Genomic DNA, 17,139 nt, shown 5'->3' with positions numbered 1-17,139 from the left:
GTATTAACATTTCGTTTAAAAAATGGTGTACACATATGGTTTTTCAAAGTATTTCTCATAATGTTTTCATATCTGATCTTTGTACTGCTATAGCTTCTTTTTCGTACATACATCATCACAGTTCTATAAAAGTTCCCTTATGTTCCATCCGAGTAAAGCAACACAATTACTAAACAAGAACACTATAGGTAATAAGTATATCCTTTGCAAACTTTGTTAGTTCCAGAATCGCTCATAAGGTGATTTATATAAACCCAAACTGGCAGTTTTGTCTCAGTAAAATGAATTGTGTGATGCTCAGCGCTTGGCATAACAGCTATTGAAACCGGTAAAATATATCAATGAGTGATACATAAGTTTTGTTAATTTCCGGTTTTATAATTTTGTATTTGTATTCCATTATTATATTATTTGTATTCATATTATTTTGCTGCAACAATGGAACTTAAACATATAACTCAGTTTCACTGTCCATCTCTGTAGGGTTATTCATTTAAAATGGTTTGGTGTAAGCAATAAAACAGTAACGTCACACATATTTGTTGAAATACAGAATAGGTTATTTTTTATTCAGAAGATGTGCATAAAAATAATCACGTCTGTTTATAGCGAGTTCCTTAATAACTTCATTGTACCAAGTACCCGGCGTTTTTTTTTTTTGGGGGGGGGGGGAGGCGGAACAGGAAGAATAACAAAATGGTGGCGAAAAAAGTAATTTAGCGGAGAAAAAAATATTTTGCGAAAATATTGAGTACAATGCGCAACAAAATAATGAGGCCCGCTGTATATTTTGTGAGGTATGTTTATTCATGCTATATAACATATGCCGAAGTTTTTATTTTTAATTTTCAATAAAAAACCCGCGCAGAAAAAAAGGGAAGCGTGCCAAGGCATTGCGAATTAAATCGCTTTAGGTATGTCAACAACTGTTACGTACAATTGTTCAACGCCCGCCGCTTTTAGGCGGCCTCTTGCACGTTATATTAAATAAAAAACAAGAGCACCGCCTTGCGGGTGCAGACCGCTCATCTATTTTCTTTTTAAATGTGAAGGGACCCTCAATTTCAATCACAAAGGAGGGAGCGGTGGAGTGAAGAGGGGTGTATAGTGTGGGGGTGTGGACATTTATAGCATTATCTTCCAAAAATGCGAAAAAAAATGCAAAAATAATCGGGGGTGGGGGGGTGGAAGGGGATTCTTGGGTGCGATGGTTGGACGGTATTTCAAAAATATAATAATAAAAATAAATATTTGTGTTTTTTAACCGTTTCAAAACAAAAATTGGGGGGGGGGGGTTTAGTGTGAGGGTGTGGTGGTCATTTGTGAGATGATCTTAAAAAAAAAATTTGTCAAAGTATCAATCAAATGTTATCATAAATAAAGAAGTTATGGCAATTTTAGCAAAATTTAATAACTTGACCTTGAGAGTCAAGGTCATTCAAAGGTCAAGGTAAAATTCAACTTGCCAGGTACAGTAACCTCATGTTAGCATGAAAGGATTTGAAGTTTGAAAGCAATAGCTTTGATACTTTAGAAGTAAAGTGGATCGAAAAACAAAATTTAACCATATATTCAAAGTTACTACATGTAAATCAAAAAGGGCTATAATTCCGTAAAAATGACAACCAGAGTTATGCAACTTGTCCTTTTACTGTACCCTTATGATAGTTTGCAAGTGTTCCAAGTATGAAAGCAATATCTATGATACTTTAGAGGTAAAGTGGACCAAAACACAAAACTTAACCAAATTTTCAATTTTCTAAGTATAAAGGGTCCATAATTCCGTCCAAATGCCAGTCAGAGTTACATAACTTTGCCTGCACAGTCCCCTTATGATAGTTAATAAGTGTTGCAAGTATGAAAGCAATAGCTTTGATACTGTAGAAATAAAGTGGACCTAAACACAAAACTTAACCAAATTTTCAATTTTCTAAGTATAAAAAGGGCATAATTTAAGTACGACTTAAGTACGGCTAAATTGAATTTATTAATTATGCAATTGTAAGCTTTTATTTACAACCGAAATATAAACCCACTTCCGTTTAAATTAGTCAATGCTTAATAAGTGTATATCGTGGGCTTAGCGCAAAACGGTTGTAACTCACATTTTTACCAAAAATCATATTTTTTCATTTTTCAAGTTTTTTTTTTAAATTACACATCCTAAATAGATATTAAGATTATATTCTGAGAATTTACCCATGAAAACATGTATTTGGCTTATGGTTGTATTTAATTTTGTATAATTTTTGTTATGCAAAACAGTTGTATCTCAAGTTACAACCTTTGAGCACAAAAAATTACAAAGTGTACAATGTTGGAAGGGAAGTAACTAATCTTTACATCTTAAGTTTATGACATCACTGCTTGATTTGCTTGCCATGTGGGCCTTGACATTCTAAAGGTTGTTTTAATTTTTTTTTAATTCTCAAGAACATACATAATTACCTTGACATCTTTCTTAATTCATTTAATATTTGTATTGTAATTATTATAATTCAACAGAGTTAAAGTCAAAACAAGTTTATCTTATCAGCTTATTTTAATTTAAAAAATAATGAACTTTAATCCTCTTTCTGAATTCAAATACAAAATATTCAAATATGATTGTGATATAAGAGAAATGATAAGACAGAAACTAAAACAAAATGCGATTGATCTTTTTCCTACCTTTTGAGCATCATTATTATAATTGTCTCAGTCTGACATGCTACACACTGGTACCATTGTCTCAGTCTAAATTGCTACGTACTGGTGTTATTGTCTCAGTCAGACATGCTATGTACTGGTACAATTGTCTTAGTCTGACATTCTATATACTGGTACCATTGTCCCCATCTGACACTACGTACAGGCATAACAGTCTGACATGCTATGTACTGGTACCATTGTCATGGTCTCAGATGCTACACACTGCATGGTACCATTGTCAAAGCCTCACAGGCTACATACCGGTATAATTGTCACAGTATGACAAGCTTCTTACTGGTACCATTGTCACAGTCTGACATGCTACGCACTGGTACCATTGTCAGAGTCGCAGATGCTACGTTCTGGTTCCATTGTAACAGTCTCACATGTTACATACTGGTACTATTGTCACAGTCTAGCATGCCATGTACTGGTATAATTGTAACAGTCTGACAAGCTACGTAGTGATGCCATTGTCACAGACTCACATGCTAGCCACTGGTATAATTTTCACAGTCAGACAAGCTACGTACAGTACAGCTCACGCAAAACCAACAAATTCCGCGATCCGCGGAGTTTGACGACATCAATTGTTCGCGGAGTCGACTCGGCATCGACCATCTGGTCGCTGAGTCGCCGTGTCTGTTCGCCGAGACACGCCGCGGCACGCCTCGGCATGATGCCGAGGAAATTGTTGGTGATATGACGCTGAGTCACTCGGCGAACAATCTTATAAACTATAGTTTACCTGGGATAGAAACTGATTACAAGTTCCGAAATCATGATGTTTATTAAATGTAGATTAACTACGTTCGGACAATTCCTCTAAATAAAATATAATTTAAACACACTGTATCGTTACCGTTACGCTGTTTCAGTTCCTTCATTACTGAAACAATTAGTGTATTGTATACTGACTGCAGCTTCTTGGGAAAACAGGGCTTAATGCATATGCATAAATTGTCAACCCAGTACCAGAGACTGTCTTTAAACGAAAAACACCATAGAATCAGAAAGTGTCGTCCTTGATTAGCTTGTGCGAACTGCACTGGCTAATCAGTGTGCACAGGACACCACTTATTTGACATACATAAGGCCCCGTTTTCCCTGAACTCTGCCAATATGTACAGATTTCAATGACAAACTGGCCAATGTTGTCGCACAGGCTGTTAATCACTATTGATTACATACACACACTCACTGTCTGCAGTGTACCAGTGGTGAAGCATAAACAGGCTAATCAGTGTGCACAAGCAGATGCGGTGGTCATCGTTCTTAGGGTAGTTAAGAGCAGACCGACTTGCAAAACTAGCTCTTAACCTTAATTGTTCGCAAGCGAACAACTAACAAGAGAGGTGTTTGTCAGAAACACAATGCCCCCTTCTGCGCCGCTTTGAAGCCATATATTTTATCTTTGACCTTGAAGGATGACCTTGACCTTTGGCCACACAAAATGTGCAGCTCTATGAGATACACATGCATGCCAAATATCAAGTTTCTACCTTTAATATTGCAAAAGTTATGACCAATGATAAAGTGTTCGGACGGACGGACGGACTGACGGACAGACAGACGGACGGCTTGACGGACAGTTTAAAAACTTCATGCCACTCTTCGGGGGGCATAAAAACACATACGTATGCCAAATACTGCTGTTCACAGAACATTATTGTATTTCAGCTAATGAAACCACATATATCTCAGACACGTGAAGTATCATATGCATATGATGATGATGATGGTGATGAAAATGACGACGACGACCACGACGCCGCCGCCGCCCCGCCGCCGATGCTGCTGCTGATGATGATGATGATGCTGATTATGTTCAATATCACGACCGCATTTGAACATAGATGTAGAAGTGGACCGCTAAACATAAGAACTGACGTGTATACATGTACATCGAACAAGCATAATAGGCTTCAATTTAACCCTTTACCACTTAGATACGTATTTTCACGCATTTGTAGTCCCTTGGAAAGTTATATTTAATTTAAGACCTTTCTTACTCGATTCAAGTTCTTAAGCCTTCATCTACAAACATTAGATACTGATGAGCAGCAAACAGCATTAAACCTGAACAGACTGCGAGTTACTCGCAGGCTGTTCTGGTTTTATGCTGTTTGCACATAGCCATTTCCACTTTGCTGATAGGGAAAGGGTTAAACGAGTGTTCTGATTAAAAATAAGTAGCTTTTCTTTACATGGACTTGGTATTAAAGATAAAGACCGCAGGAGCACATTGGCAATCGATATAGCGCGAATTCTGTACCCCGCAAATTCATGTGTTGAACATTACGTTAAGAAAATAAGAACACTGTCATTACATTATTCTTACAAAATTCCTTGCGTGTCATGAATTACCAAAAGGTTGTAATCGTAACACCATTATACGTTTGTCTTACATATACGTATCGAAGGCAATGATACGTGAAGTTTTCAGTGGTAAACCTTTATCATGATTTTTGGCAAAATATGCATTGAAACATATGGTATTTATACCTGCTCTAACTGCCACACTTAAAATTATCGCCTTACCAAAAAGCTTTACAATTACGACGAAAATGATCACCTGAACACTATTTTAGACTTAAATAATCAATTAACATAATCGCGCCTGTAACTTAAGAAGCCTCTCCAAGCAAATATCCAGCAATCAATACAACCATGACCTACTTAAATACAATGGCTGTTTATACAAGTTAACATGTAATATAATGTGATTCACATAACTACTGAAAACCACACTATGGCGCATAGGCGTTTGCAAGTAACAGGATTAAAGATCTTAACTACAATGTAAAGCGTGTTGTTCATGAATGTTCCTTATTCTTGATCATACAAATAGTTGTCTGGAAAGGCTTGATGTATAATACAATGCATATTGCAAAACATTTACAATGGCAGGAAAATAATATGATCGGAAGAAACACGTATTAAATATCCTTGCATAATGACACATCAGACCACCATGGCATGCACCTGTTTAATTGTTCTTAAGTGGTAATACTCTCTTGGTTAGTCGTTGGAAATTCTACACATTCGATACTTATCTTCCTGTTGTCATGGACAATTAAGAAACTATATTCAGCCTGCTGGTATGCAAAATATATTAATGTAGAGCAGGCTTGGCTGGGATATTGATTTTATCAGACCGCCATTCCCGGGCGTTGTATCAGATTGCAAAGATACAATACGTATTCAAATGTTTGTTTGAAAACTAAACTAACGGCGCACTGTCATGTTTTCAGCGGTAACATGCACGTAGGCCATGCTTAAGTACGGTATACTTTTCCACAATGAAATTGAGGCCTTGACATAAATTATTGCATTTTAAGAGGGTTTTAACATGCAATTTAGTTGCAGTTTCGTAACATGTTATCGCTGTGTGCTGTAAACATTAAGCTTGTAATATGATGCGGGAATAAAAGTAGGCCTGTTAAAGGATGCTTACACTTTTGAATGAAATAAGAAAACGAATGAGGTGTATTGCCAATATATGAAGGTGTGTCCCCCATTTATATGTGGTACTATATTTTTGTGCTTTATTATTCACATATCCATAATACTTATAATGAGTTTATGGAAAAGACGATTATATAAAGTACAACATGGTATATAATAAGACGAGACTTAATGTCATTTGCAGTACATAGGATATACACTTTTTTTATTAAAAAAACAACATAATAAAATGCAACATGAATTCAAAACCATAAATATATATAATAAAAATATGTTATGTGTTTCTATTATACAATTAATCGATTTTATGATGCTTGTTTCAAACAGAAAATAATAACTGATCGCACTTAATAAAATAAATCATCCTATTACGTGTATATCCCAGTAAACCATGTCTCGTAGGAAAAGAATATAAATACACATCTAAAAACTAAGTGTATTATCAATAACGTAAATAATGGCCAGCTTGTAGGGGAATTTTCTTTTCTTTATTTAAGAGTGTGCAAATCTAGTATCAGTTTAACGATCGGTATGTCCAGTTCCGAAAATTGGAATAACAAATATATATCAAGCATTTGCGTTACACACGGAAGTTTTATTCATAAAAGTAGTTAATAAGATATCAGCTATGTCTGCCCGACTTAAGTTATTCATTGAAAATAATTGGCATTGCAAATATGTTCTTCCCATCTCACAAAATCTTAAAACAGCAAGCCCAAAAATTAAAGGACGTACTTGCAAACCTATTTTATCATATACAAAAACAAGCTTTGCAGGGGTATCGATTGCAACAGACCGGGATTTTCCAAAGCCGTATCAGATTTCACAAGTACAATTTAAACTTATGAGGCGTTCGCCATGGGTCTTATAAATATTGGGTGTATTAACATAAACGAAATATCAAGCGCACAAGCCCTCCCGTTCATCATGTTTAAGGTACACGATCTTCAACAATAGACAAATACATACTAGTAATACATGCCATGGCCAATGCGTCCCAACAATATATACCAGAGTGCAAGCTTCATTTTTATATTATAACGGGTATTTGAACATAACATACATACTTTGGAATTTTTACAAGTTTAAGATTTATAAAAATATGTTATGTTTAAGGTTTAATAATCGTACGGTCAAATAAAACATTATATCAAATCGCTGAAGGTACTGAAGTTGTTCGCTATTGCATAATCTTAGTTTTCAAAATTATGTTATAGCTTTTTATACCGCAAGTTTGAAATGCACACAACCCATTCACATTTATAAAGAGTGTGTCGCAAAGCACAGGTTGAGATGTGGGTGCACTGTTTATCCTCATATTAATGTTATAGAGATAACTTAGACAAAGCAACAACAATATGTCTCTCTTTTTTCGCAGATGGTTGCTGCACTGGCAGCCATCTTTAGAATTTTGGTTGCCTTGCTAAAGAATAACAAGCCTAGAATCATGTACATGTTGTAAAATGTGTATCTAATACTACATTTATTTTCTTTAAATTATTGAGCAACAATTTTGGCGACATGACAGACGTTTAAAGCAAGTCTCGTTTCCGAAATAATCTACGGGATTTAACTGTGTAAACTTTAACTCGATATAGATCTAGTTATCGACATACACAATAATTGTTTTAACAGATGACATCCGATTGATAATTTAATTAAATGTATGCAGATATAGAGAAATGTTAACAATCGCATAGCGTATTTTCTGTGCATGTTTCTATATTTCGATAACATGTGTTATAGATTAGTATACAATCAATATTTGTAAATAGTTATACTCGGCAAATCGCCGCATGTACGCGGCGTTACTCCGCGAATCGATGCCGAGGCAAAAACAGACGCGGCGTCACTCCGCGAAATTTCGCCGAGTGCCTCGGCATCATGCCGAATAAATACGCGGCGAAAATACGTTAACAGAAGAATCTGTCCGCGGCGTAGCCGCGGACTTTGTTGGTTTTGCGTGAGCTGTACTGTAGTGGTACGATTGCCACAGTCGCACATGCTCCATACTGTTATAATTATAACAGTCTGACTTGCTACATACTGGTACCATTGTCACAGTCTGACATGCTACATACTGGTACCATTGTCACAGTTGCAGATGCTACGAACTGGTACCCTTGTTACAGTCTGACATGTTACATACTGGTTGCATTGTCACAGTCAAGCATGCTAAAAGCCTATGTACGTGTATTATTGTAACAGTCTGACAAGCTACGTAGTGATATCATTGTCACAGTCTCACATGCTAGCCACTGGTATAATTTTCACAGTCTGACAAGCTACGTAGTGGTATGATTGCCACAGCCGCACATGCTCCATACTGGTATAATTATAACAGTCTGACTTGCTTCATACTGGTACCAATTTGTCACAGTATCACATGCAACATACGGATATAATTGTCACAGTATGACAAGCTACATACTGGTACCATTGTCAAAGTCTGACATGCTACGTACTGGTACTTTTGTCACAGTCGCAGATGCTACTTTCTGGTACCAATGTAACAGTATCACATGCTACATACTGGTACTATTGTCACAGTTTAGCATGTCATATACTGGTATCATTGTAACAGTCTGACAAGCTACGTAGTGGTACCATTGCCACAGTCTCACATGCTACATACTGGTAAAATTTTCACAGTCTGACAAGCCACCTAGTCCTGGGTACCATTGTCAAAGTCCGACATGCTAGATACTGGTACCTTTGTCACAGTTGCATATGATTCATACTGGTACCATTGTAACAGTCTGACATGCTACATACTGGTACCATTGTCACAGTCTAGCATGCTATGTACTAGTATAATTGTAACAGTCTGACACGCTACGTAGTGTTACCATTTTCACAGTCTCAAATGCTACTCACTGGTATAATCTCACAGTCTGACAAGCTAAAGAGTGGTACCATTGCCACAGTATCAAATGCTACCCACTGGTATAATCTCACAGTCTGACAAGCTACATAGTGGTACCATTGTCACAGTCTCAGATGCTACGTACTGGTACCATTGTCCATTGTCTCAGTCTCACATGCTACGTACTGGTTAAATTGTCACAGTCTGACATGCTACTTATTGGTACCATTGTCACAGTCTAACATAATACATACTGGTACCATTGTCACAGTCTGACATGCTATGTACTGGTACTATTGTCACAGTCTGACATGCCACATACTGGTACTATTGTCACAGTCGCAGATGCTACATAATGGTACCATTGTTACAGTCTGACATGCTACATACTGGTTACATTGTCACAGTCTAGCATGCTATGTACTGGTATAATTGTAATAGTCTGACACGCTACATAGTGGTACCTTTGTTACAGTCTCACATGCAGCAATGATGCTACATACTGTATAATTTTCACAGTCTGACAAGCTATATAGTGGTACCATTGTCACAGTCTCAGATGCTTCGTGCCAGTACCATTGTCACAGTCTCAAATGTTATGTACTTACCATTGTCTTAGTCTCACATGCTATGTACTGATATAATTGTCACAGTCTGCCATGCTTAATATTGGTACCAATGTCACAGTCTAACATAATATATACCGGTACCATTGTCACAGTCTGACATGCCACATAGTGGTATTATTGTAACAGTCTGACAAGTCATGTTAATGAATGATCTTACTTTTGCTGTTATACCCAGTTAAAGCTTTTATGTTATCAAATCTTTAGCTATTAATTCTTTTATGTTAAATAACTGCAGACCAAATTGAACAAAGTAACAAGGGAATTATTGTGATGCTAAAATAAGTTTGAATACAAGTACATATTTAAAAGTCTCAATTCTATTTTCCAAATCTCAATTCTACCTTTTTGAAAAAAAAAATAACTTGTTCTAGAACTTTCTTTATTGTTAATTTTATTAATTTACCTATGTTCAACATAGTGTTAAATTCCTTTTTATTCATTAAAAAATCAAGTGAATGAACCGTGAACAAATAATTATATTCTTTATAATTAATTATAGTATTATATATAAGCATTATAGAAAAATGATGTACATGAACGGCAGGAAATAAGTTAATTAATTAATTAAGTTGGCTTGAGTAAAAACCTTTTAATACTGGAAATATTATTTTTCGCTTCTTGAATTGCATTTGTCGAGACTGCAGTATAAAATCACAAACTGTTTCGGTAATGTATAATAAAGGATAAAATAAATACCTCAAAGTTTGAATCTTAGCTGATCATGTAGATCTCTAGAATAGTTTTAGATGATTAAAAAAATCGTTTAAAGATCTCATTTAATTCAATTTATTAAAGTAAACAACAAATTAAATTATAAAAAAACGTATATCAATGTGTGGAATAATTATGAATACATTTTATACACCATACTAAAATGATTGTATTTGTTCAAAAAAGTGTTTTATGATTGTTGAAAGTTTATGGTAACTAATAAGTTTTGCTTTCTTTTACTTATGATGAAGAATAAAGAGTATATGATGAGATACTTCTATTTAACACACAAATAAATATTAAAATCTGCAACAAATTAAAAATGGAAAACAGTTGTAACTTGAGTTACTTCCCTATTGCATAAAAATAATAAATGAAAGTTTCCAAAATTTCAGGTGGAAAATGGTTGTAACTTGAACATGTTCAAATATCTCTTTCCATAATTATTCTACAGATTGGAAATGAGTCTTTTAACAGTGCTTGGAACAAACCAAATATATGCTTTTTTAATAAAATCCAGCAAGAAATTTTTAAAATTGGGCTGTTTTTTGTTTCTCCTGTAAAATTTCCTAAAATGGAGTTACAACCGTTTTGCGCTAAGCCCACGATATGCATTCACATCTCACATGAATTGTTTCCATCTAAGTCGCGTATCATTAGCACGGTCATAACAAATTCATTAACCGATAATAGAGCTACTATTAAAGTCACATCCAACTAGCAGAGTTACCTACGGATTCAAATCTCACTTGCTGAGTTACAAACTGATTGATTCAAATGGCACTCGCAGTTACATACTAACTCTTTCAGAGTAAACGACGTCAAACCTTCGTACATACCTACATCCTGCGTTGGACCCTGCACACAATCAGGCTCAATGGCTTTATCTGAAATAAAAAATATACCATACAATTTGCGCAAATGTTCATACGCGATATGTTATTTTGTTGCACCTGTTTTTGTTTCGATGGTTACACTGCCATTAACACTAGTCTATATAACCAAAATTAAAATGAGTAAAATTATTAAAGCGTTGTTTGTTCCTCAACACACAGTTCGAAAATTGGATAAGGTCACTACATGGTACTATTCAGTGGCATTTGCGTACTTATTTACACGATGCATTTCAGTTGAACGAAAAACAAACTTACTTTTTCCAGAGTAAGGCTATCACACAGAACTTTCAAAAAGCCTATTGCCATTTAGACGATTTTGTTATTTGGTTAATAAAGTTTATAATAACTTGAGCGTGTCACAGTAGTGACAAATACACCCCCTACATGTGGTAATATGAAGCATGGATCAAGCATTGATCATAGGGCTTGCCCAGTTTTGACCCCAAAGGGATACTATTAATAAATAAATGAAACGATAGAATGGTACATATAAAACTATACGCAACTGGCCTTTGTAGTTTTAGAGTGGTGAATTTTGACTAGCTACGTCTACATAAATAGAAATTATAATATATTGATTCTAAGTGTATGCGGGGGGCATTTCTTTGTAACTTGGAACGTAAGATGATGAAGATCGCACATACACTACTTCATATCATAAAGAATAAAGCATTCAACTGAAATATTGTACGTTGAAAATTGAAGGAGGCATTTTATGAACAAGTGTTCGTCTATGGACAAACAGACGGAAAGACGTCCATGGTGATTGCACCTTCCTTTTCTTCGTATCTCAGGTATAAAAAGTGCATACGTATACAGTTTTTATCCCATAGCAAACTTTGAAGAAAAACACTATGTAGAGATTTTGATGTCAATACCAGATACCAAAGATATGGGCTTTGTAGCTTCAGAGAAAATGATTATGCTTTTATAAATCGATACAAATAGAATAGGCGAATATCCCGCCTAACCACCGATGCTACATGTGGTTATAGGAAGCAAGTTGTAAACATGAAATATTTGACCATGGGGCGTGGCCAGAGTTGACGAAATGAGAACAATTTGAACAACGTTTATAGGTTATCACAATACGATGGTGCATACCAAATGTTATAACTGTTGTCGTTGTGGTTTTAAGGAAAACTAGTTTAAAAAAAAATAAGCTCAGGAGACCTACTTATGCAGCGCACCGAAACGATTTGTAAAAAAAAACGTACACATATTTTTTAGACAGCCTTTAGTGGAATTCGAACTTTCGTATAGAAAAATACCCAATGAGAAGTTTTGTTAATATACCGTATTCGTATATAAAGAGATCACCCTTTATAAAAACAGTTAAAAATGTAGTATTGTTCTTGTTTACACAGATTACGAATTGAAACGAGACTAAAGTTGAATGTTGCGGATCAGTTTCAAAACTGATTAGAATAACCTTAAATTGTTCAACAATAAAAGTGGTTGTAAACGGGATTTCGACCCATTTGGCGCTGACGTCGTTTCCAAGTAAAACGACGTAAAGTTGCGACCGCCGTTTTGCATCCTCGTTCAACACATTTTGTTTGCGATAAACAATAGCTTAATGTTGAAGTTAATCCTAAACCAAAATTATTCAGTCGATGAAACGATAATTTTCCTCATTTCTCTTGATTGTAAATGGTGTTAATAAATCTCCGCGTATAGAATAATCAATACAGTAGAGCACAGATCGACATTGTCAACTTTCGGATAAACTTCCTGCTTTTTGTCAAGGTAAGCGTTTTCCTTGTTTTATTGTAACCAAACAATGTCAAAGTTTGTCTTTATGGATAGTATTCCATCAATCATACTGTGTGTATGCGTCGTTTTTGGTTGTCATAATGAAGATTGTAGACGCCAATTCTTTGTCTATTTTAACCGGAGTTGCCAAAATATAAAACTATTGCTAAATTATCATTTGGTGTGGAACTATTCAGAAATGACAGTATTAACTGTATTAACATTTCGTTTAAAAAATGGTGTACACATATGGTTTTTCAAAGTATTTCTCATAATGTTTTCATATCTGATCTTTGTACTGCTATAGCTTCTTTTCGTACATACATCATCACAGTTCTATAAAAGTTCCCTTATGTTCCATCCGAGTAAAGCAACACAATTACTAAACAAGAACACTTTGGGTAATAAGTATATCCTTTGCAAACTTTGATAGTTCCAGAATCGCTCATACGGTGATTTATATAAACCCAAACTGGCAGTTTTGTCTCAGTAAAATTAATTGTGTGATGCTCAGCGCTTGGCAGAACAGCTATTGAAACCGGTAAAACATATCAATGAGTGATACATAAGTTTTGTTAATTTCCGGTTTTATAATTTTGTATTTGTATTCCATTATTATATTATTTGTATTCATATTATTTTGCTGCAACAATGGAACTTAAACATATAACTCAGTTTCACTGTCCATCTCTGTAGGGTTATTCATTTAAAATGGTTTGGTGTAAGCATTAAAACAGTAACGTCACACATATTTGTTGAAATATAGAATAGGTTATTTTTTATTCAGAAGATGTGCATAAAAATAATCACGTCTGCTTATAGCGAGTTCCTTAAAAACTTCATTGTACCAAGTTCCCGGCGTTTTTTTTTTGGGGGGGGGGGCGGAACAGGAAGAATAACAAAATGGTGGCCAAAAAAGTAATTTAGCGGAGAAAAAAATATTTTGCGAAAATATTAAGTACAATGCGCAACAAAATAATGATGCCCGCTGTATATTTTGTGAGGTATGTTTATTCATGCTATATTACATATGTCGAAGTTTTTATTTTTAATTTTCAATGAAAACCCGCGCGGAAAAAAAGGGGAGCGTGCCAAGGCATTGTGAATTAAATCGCTTTAGGTATGTCAACAACTGTTACGTACAATTGTTCAACGCCCGCCGCTTTTAGGCGGCCTCTTGCACGTTATATTAAATAAAAAACAAGAGCACCGCCTTGCGGTTGCAGACCGCTCATCTATTTTCTTTTTAAAAATGAAGGGACTCTAAATTTCAATCACAAAGGAGGGAGCGGTGGAGTGAAGAGGGGTGTTTAGTGTGGGGGTGTGGACATTTATTACATTATCTTCCAAAAATGCGAAAAAAAAATGCAAAAAAAATCGGGGGTGGGGGGTGGGTGGGGGGGGGGGAGGGGATTCTTGGGTGCGATGGTTGGACGGTATTTCAAAAATAAAATAATAATAATAAATATTTGTGTTTTTTAACCGTTTCAAAAAAAAAATTGGGGGGTGGGGTGGGGGGGGGTATAGTGTGAGGGTGTGGTGGTCATTTGTGAGATGATCTTTAAAAAAAATTAGGGGGGAGGGATTCGGGGAGGGGGGAGGGCACGGGGGGAGGGCACGGGGGATGGTTTGGGTGAAGTCTATTGTGGAATAGGTAAGAGTAGTTTTGTCAAAGTATCAATCAAATCTAATCATAAATAAAGAAGTTATGGCAATTTAAGCAAAATTTAATAACTTGACCTTGAGAGTCAAGGTCATTCAAAGGTCAAGGTAAAATTCAACTTGCCAGATACAGTAACCTCATGTTAGCATGAAAGGATTTGAAGTTTGAAAGCAATAGCCTTGATACTTTAGAAGTAAAGTGGATCGAAACACAAAATTTAACCATATATTCAAAGTTACATGTAAGTCAAAAAAGGGCCATAATTCCGTGAAAATGACAACCAGAGTTATGCAACTTGTCCTTTTACTGTACCCTTATGATAGTTTGCAAGTGTTCCAAGTATGAAAGCAATATCTATGATACTTTAGAGGTGAAGTGGACCAAAACACAAAACTTAACCAAATTTTCAATTTTCTAAGTATAAAGGGCCCATAATTCCGTCCAAATGCCAGTCAGAGTTACATAACTTTGCCTGCACAGTCCCCTTATGATAGTTAATAAGTGTTGCAAGTATGAAAGCAATAGCTTTGATACTGTAGAAATAAAGTGGACCTAAACACAAAACTTAACCAAATTTTCAATTTTCTAAGTATAAAAAGGGCATAATTCTGTCAAAATACCAGTCAGAGTTACATAACTTTGCCTGCACAGTCCCCTTATGTAGGTAATAAGTGTTGCAAGTATGAAAGCAATAGCTTTGATACTTAAGGAATAAAATGGACCTAAACACAAAACATAACCACAATTTTCAATTTTCTATGTATAAAAAGGGCACATTATTCTGTCAAAATGCACGCCAGAGTTATCTTACTTTGCCTTCCCAGTCCCCTCATGATAGTAAGTAAGTGTCCCAAGTTTGAATGCAATAGCATTGATACTTTCTGAGAAAAGCGGACCTAAACGCAAAACTTAACCGGACGCCGACGCCAACGCCGACGCCAAGGTGATGACAATAGCTCTTTTTTTTCAAAAATAGATAACTAAAAAAGGGTATAATAAAAATTGAGCATACCTGCATTCTGTTTTGGATTTTCCACACAATCAGACACAACGGCAATACCTGCAAAGGTTCGGCTTTTTAAGCATTATTGTATACATTCCATTAATCTTTTCGGCAGTTTTTATACAATGTTTGAAAGCGAACCGATTTTATCTGCGACTGTCAGGCAAAGGTAAAAACTGTTGAAAGAAAAAATATTGAATCTATATAGCCTTAAAAGTTTATGTTGTATTGATCATGTTCATATATACTCACAATTTGTTTTTAAAACATACACTTTAACACATAAAAAACACTCATTATGTAAAACATGTGCATGTAATTAATAAATAATTTTAAGTCAATTCAATGACTAAACATTTGCAGAGATGATAATAATAACATTTACGTTCTCTTTAAGTTGCAGCCTTGCTATGAGTATACCTTTTGATATATGTTCTCTCTTTATGAAGATCATTTTTATTCGTCATATCTACCAAGGGAGTCATGACAATTCCGCATCACGTTATTGCTAACAATTACTGTAATTGGGTGGCTCAATTCATTTAATTTCTTTTCCTCGGCAAACTATATAAATGATGTAGTCTACATTTACTTGCTTCTTAAATGTATACATCGGAAAAGACTAACCTTCATCTCATCAGTTCACTTTCCAAATACGTACATCTCATTAGCACACTTTGCAGTTACCTCAAATCTAAGTCATATTTTTAATGCGAATCTGATAAAAAAAAATCCTATGAACTTTTTATCTAACAATTACGTAAACAGCTTATTTACATATCATGAACACAGTTTTCACTACCTAACGTCTCACAGTCAATAATCATTTTACTTACGTCTTATTAACAGTTACAAACGACATTGTACTAAAACAAATTACACGCAGTACCAAGTATTTAACAGTATGCAATACCGTTAATTCGCCCTGTGACTTAAGTACGGCAAAATTGAATTTATTAATTATGCAATTATAAGCTTTTATTTACAACCGAAATATAAACCCACTTCCGTTTAAATTAGTCAATGCTTAATAAGTGTATATGCATTCACATCTCACATGAATTGTTTCCATCTAAGTCGCGAATCATTAGCACGGTCATAACAAATTCATTAACCGATAATAGAGCTACTATTAAAGTCACATCCAACTAGCAGAGTTACCAACGGATTCAAATCTCACTTGCTGATTTACAAACTGATTCAAATGGCACTCGCAGTTACATACTCACTCTTTCAGAGTAAACGACGTCAAACCTTCGTACATACCTACATCCTGCGTTGGACCCTGCACACAATCAGGCTCAATGGCTTTATCTGAAATAAAAAAATATACCATACAATTTGCGCAAATGTTCATACGCGATATGTGTTTTTGTTTCGATGGTTACACTGCCATTAACACTAGTCTATATAACCCAAATTAAAATGAGTAAAATTATTAAAGCGTTGTTTGTTCC

At 35.2% G+C, this 17,139-nt stretch overlaps 1 protein-coding gene across 1 annotated transcript in view; it reads right to left on the bottom strand.

The window, feature by feature from the left end:
• Positions 1–17,139, bottom strand: part of LOC127843665 (uncharacterized) — a 55,838-nt gene that overhangs the window by 21,187 nt on the left and 17,512 nt on the right. The window contains exons 3-4 of the mRNA XM_052373365.1: positions 16,949–16,996; positions 15,692–15,739 (exon numbers count right to left, since the gene is read on the bottom strand). Of these exons, the coding sequence (XP_052229325.1) occupies positions 15,692–15,739; positions 16,949–16,996 (96 nt within the window). The remainder of the gene's footprint in view (positions 1–15,691; positions 15,740–16,948; positions 16,997–17,139) is intronic.

Source organism: Dreissena polymorpha, chromosome 9 (genome assembly GCF_020536995.1).
Source record: "Dreissena polymorpha isolate Duluth1 chromosome 9, UMN_Dpol_1.0, whole genome shotgun sequence".
Lineage (NCBI taxonomy): Eukaryota > Metazoa > Mollusca > Bivalvia > Myida > Dreissenidae > Dreissena > Dreissena polymorpha.
This window is presented reverse-complemented; position numbering and strand designations above follow the sequence as displayed.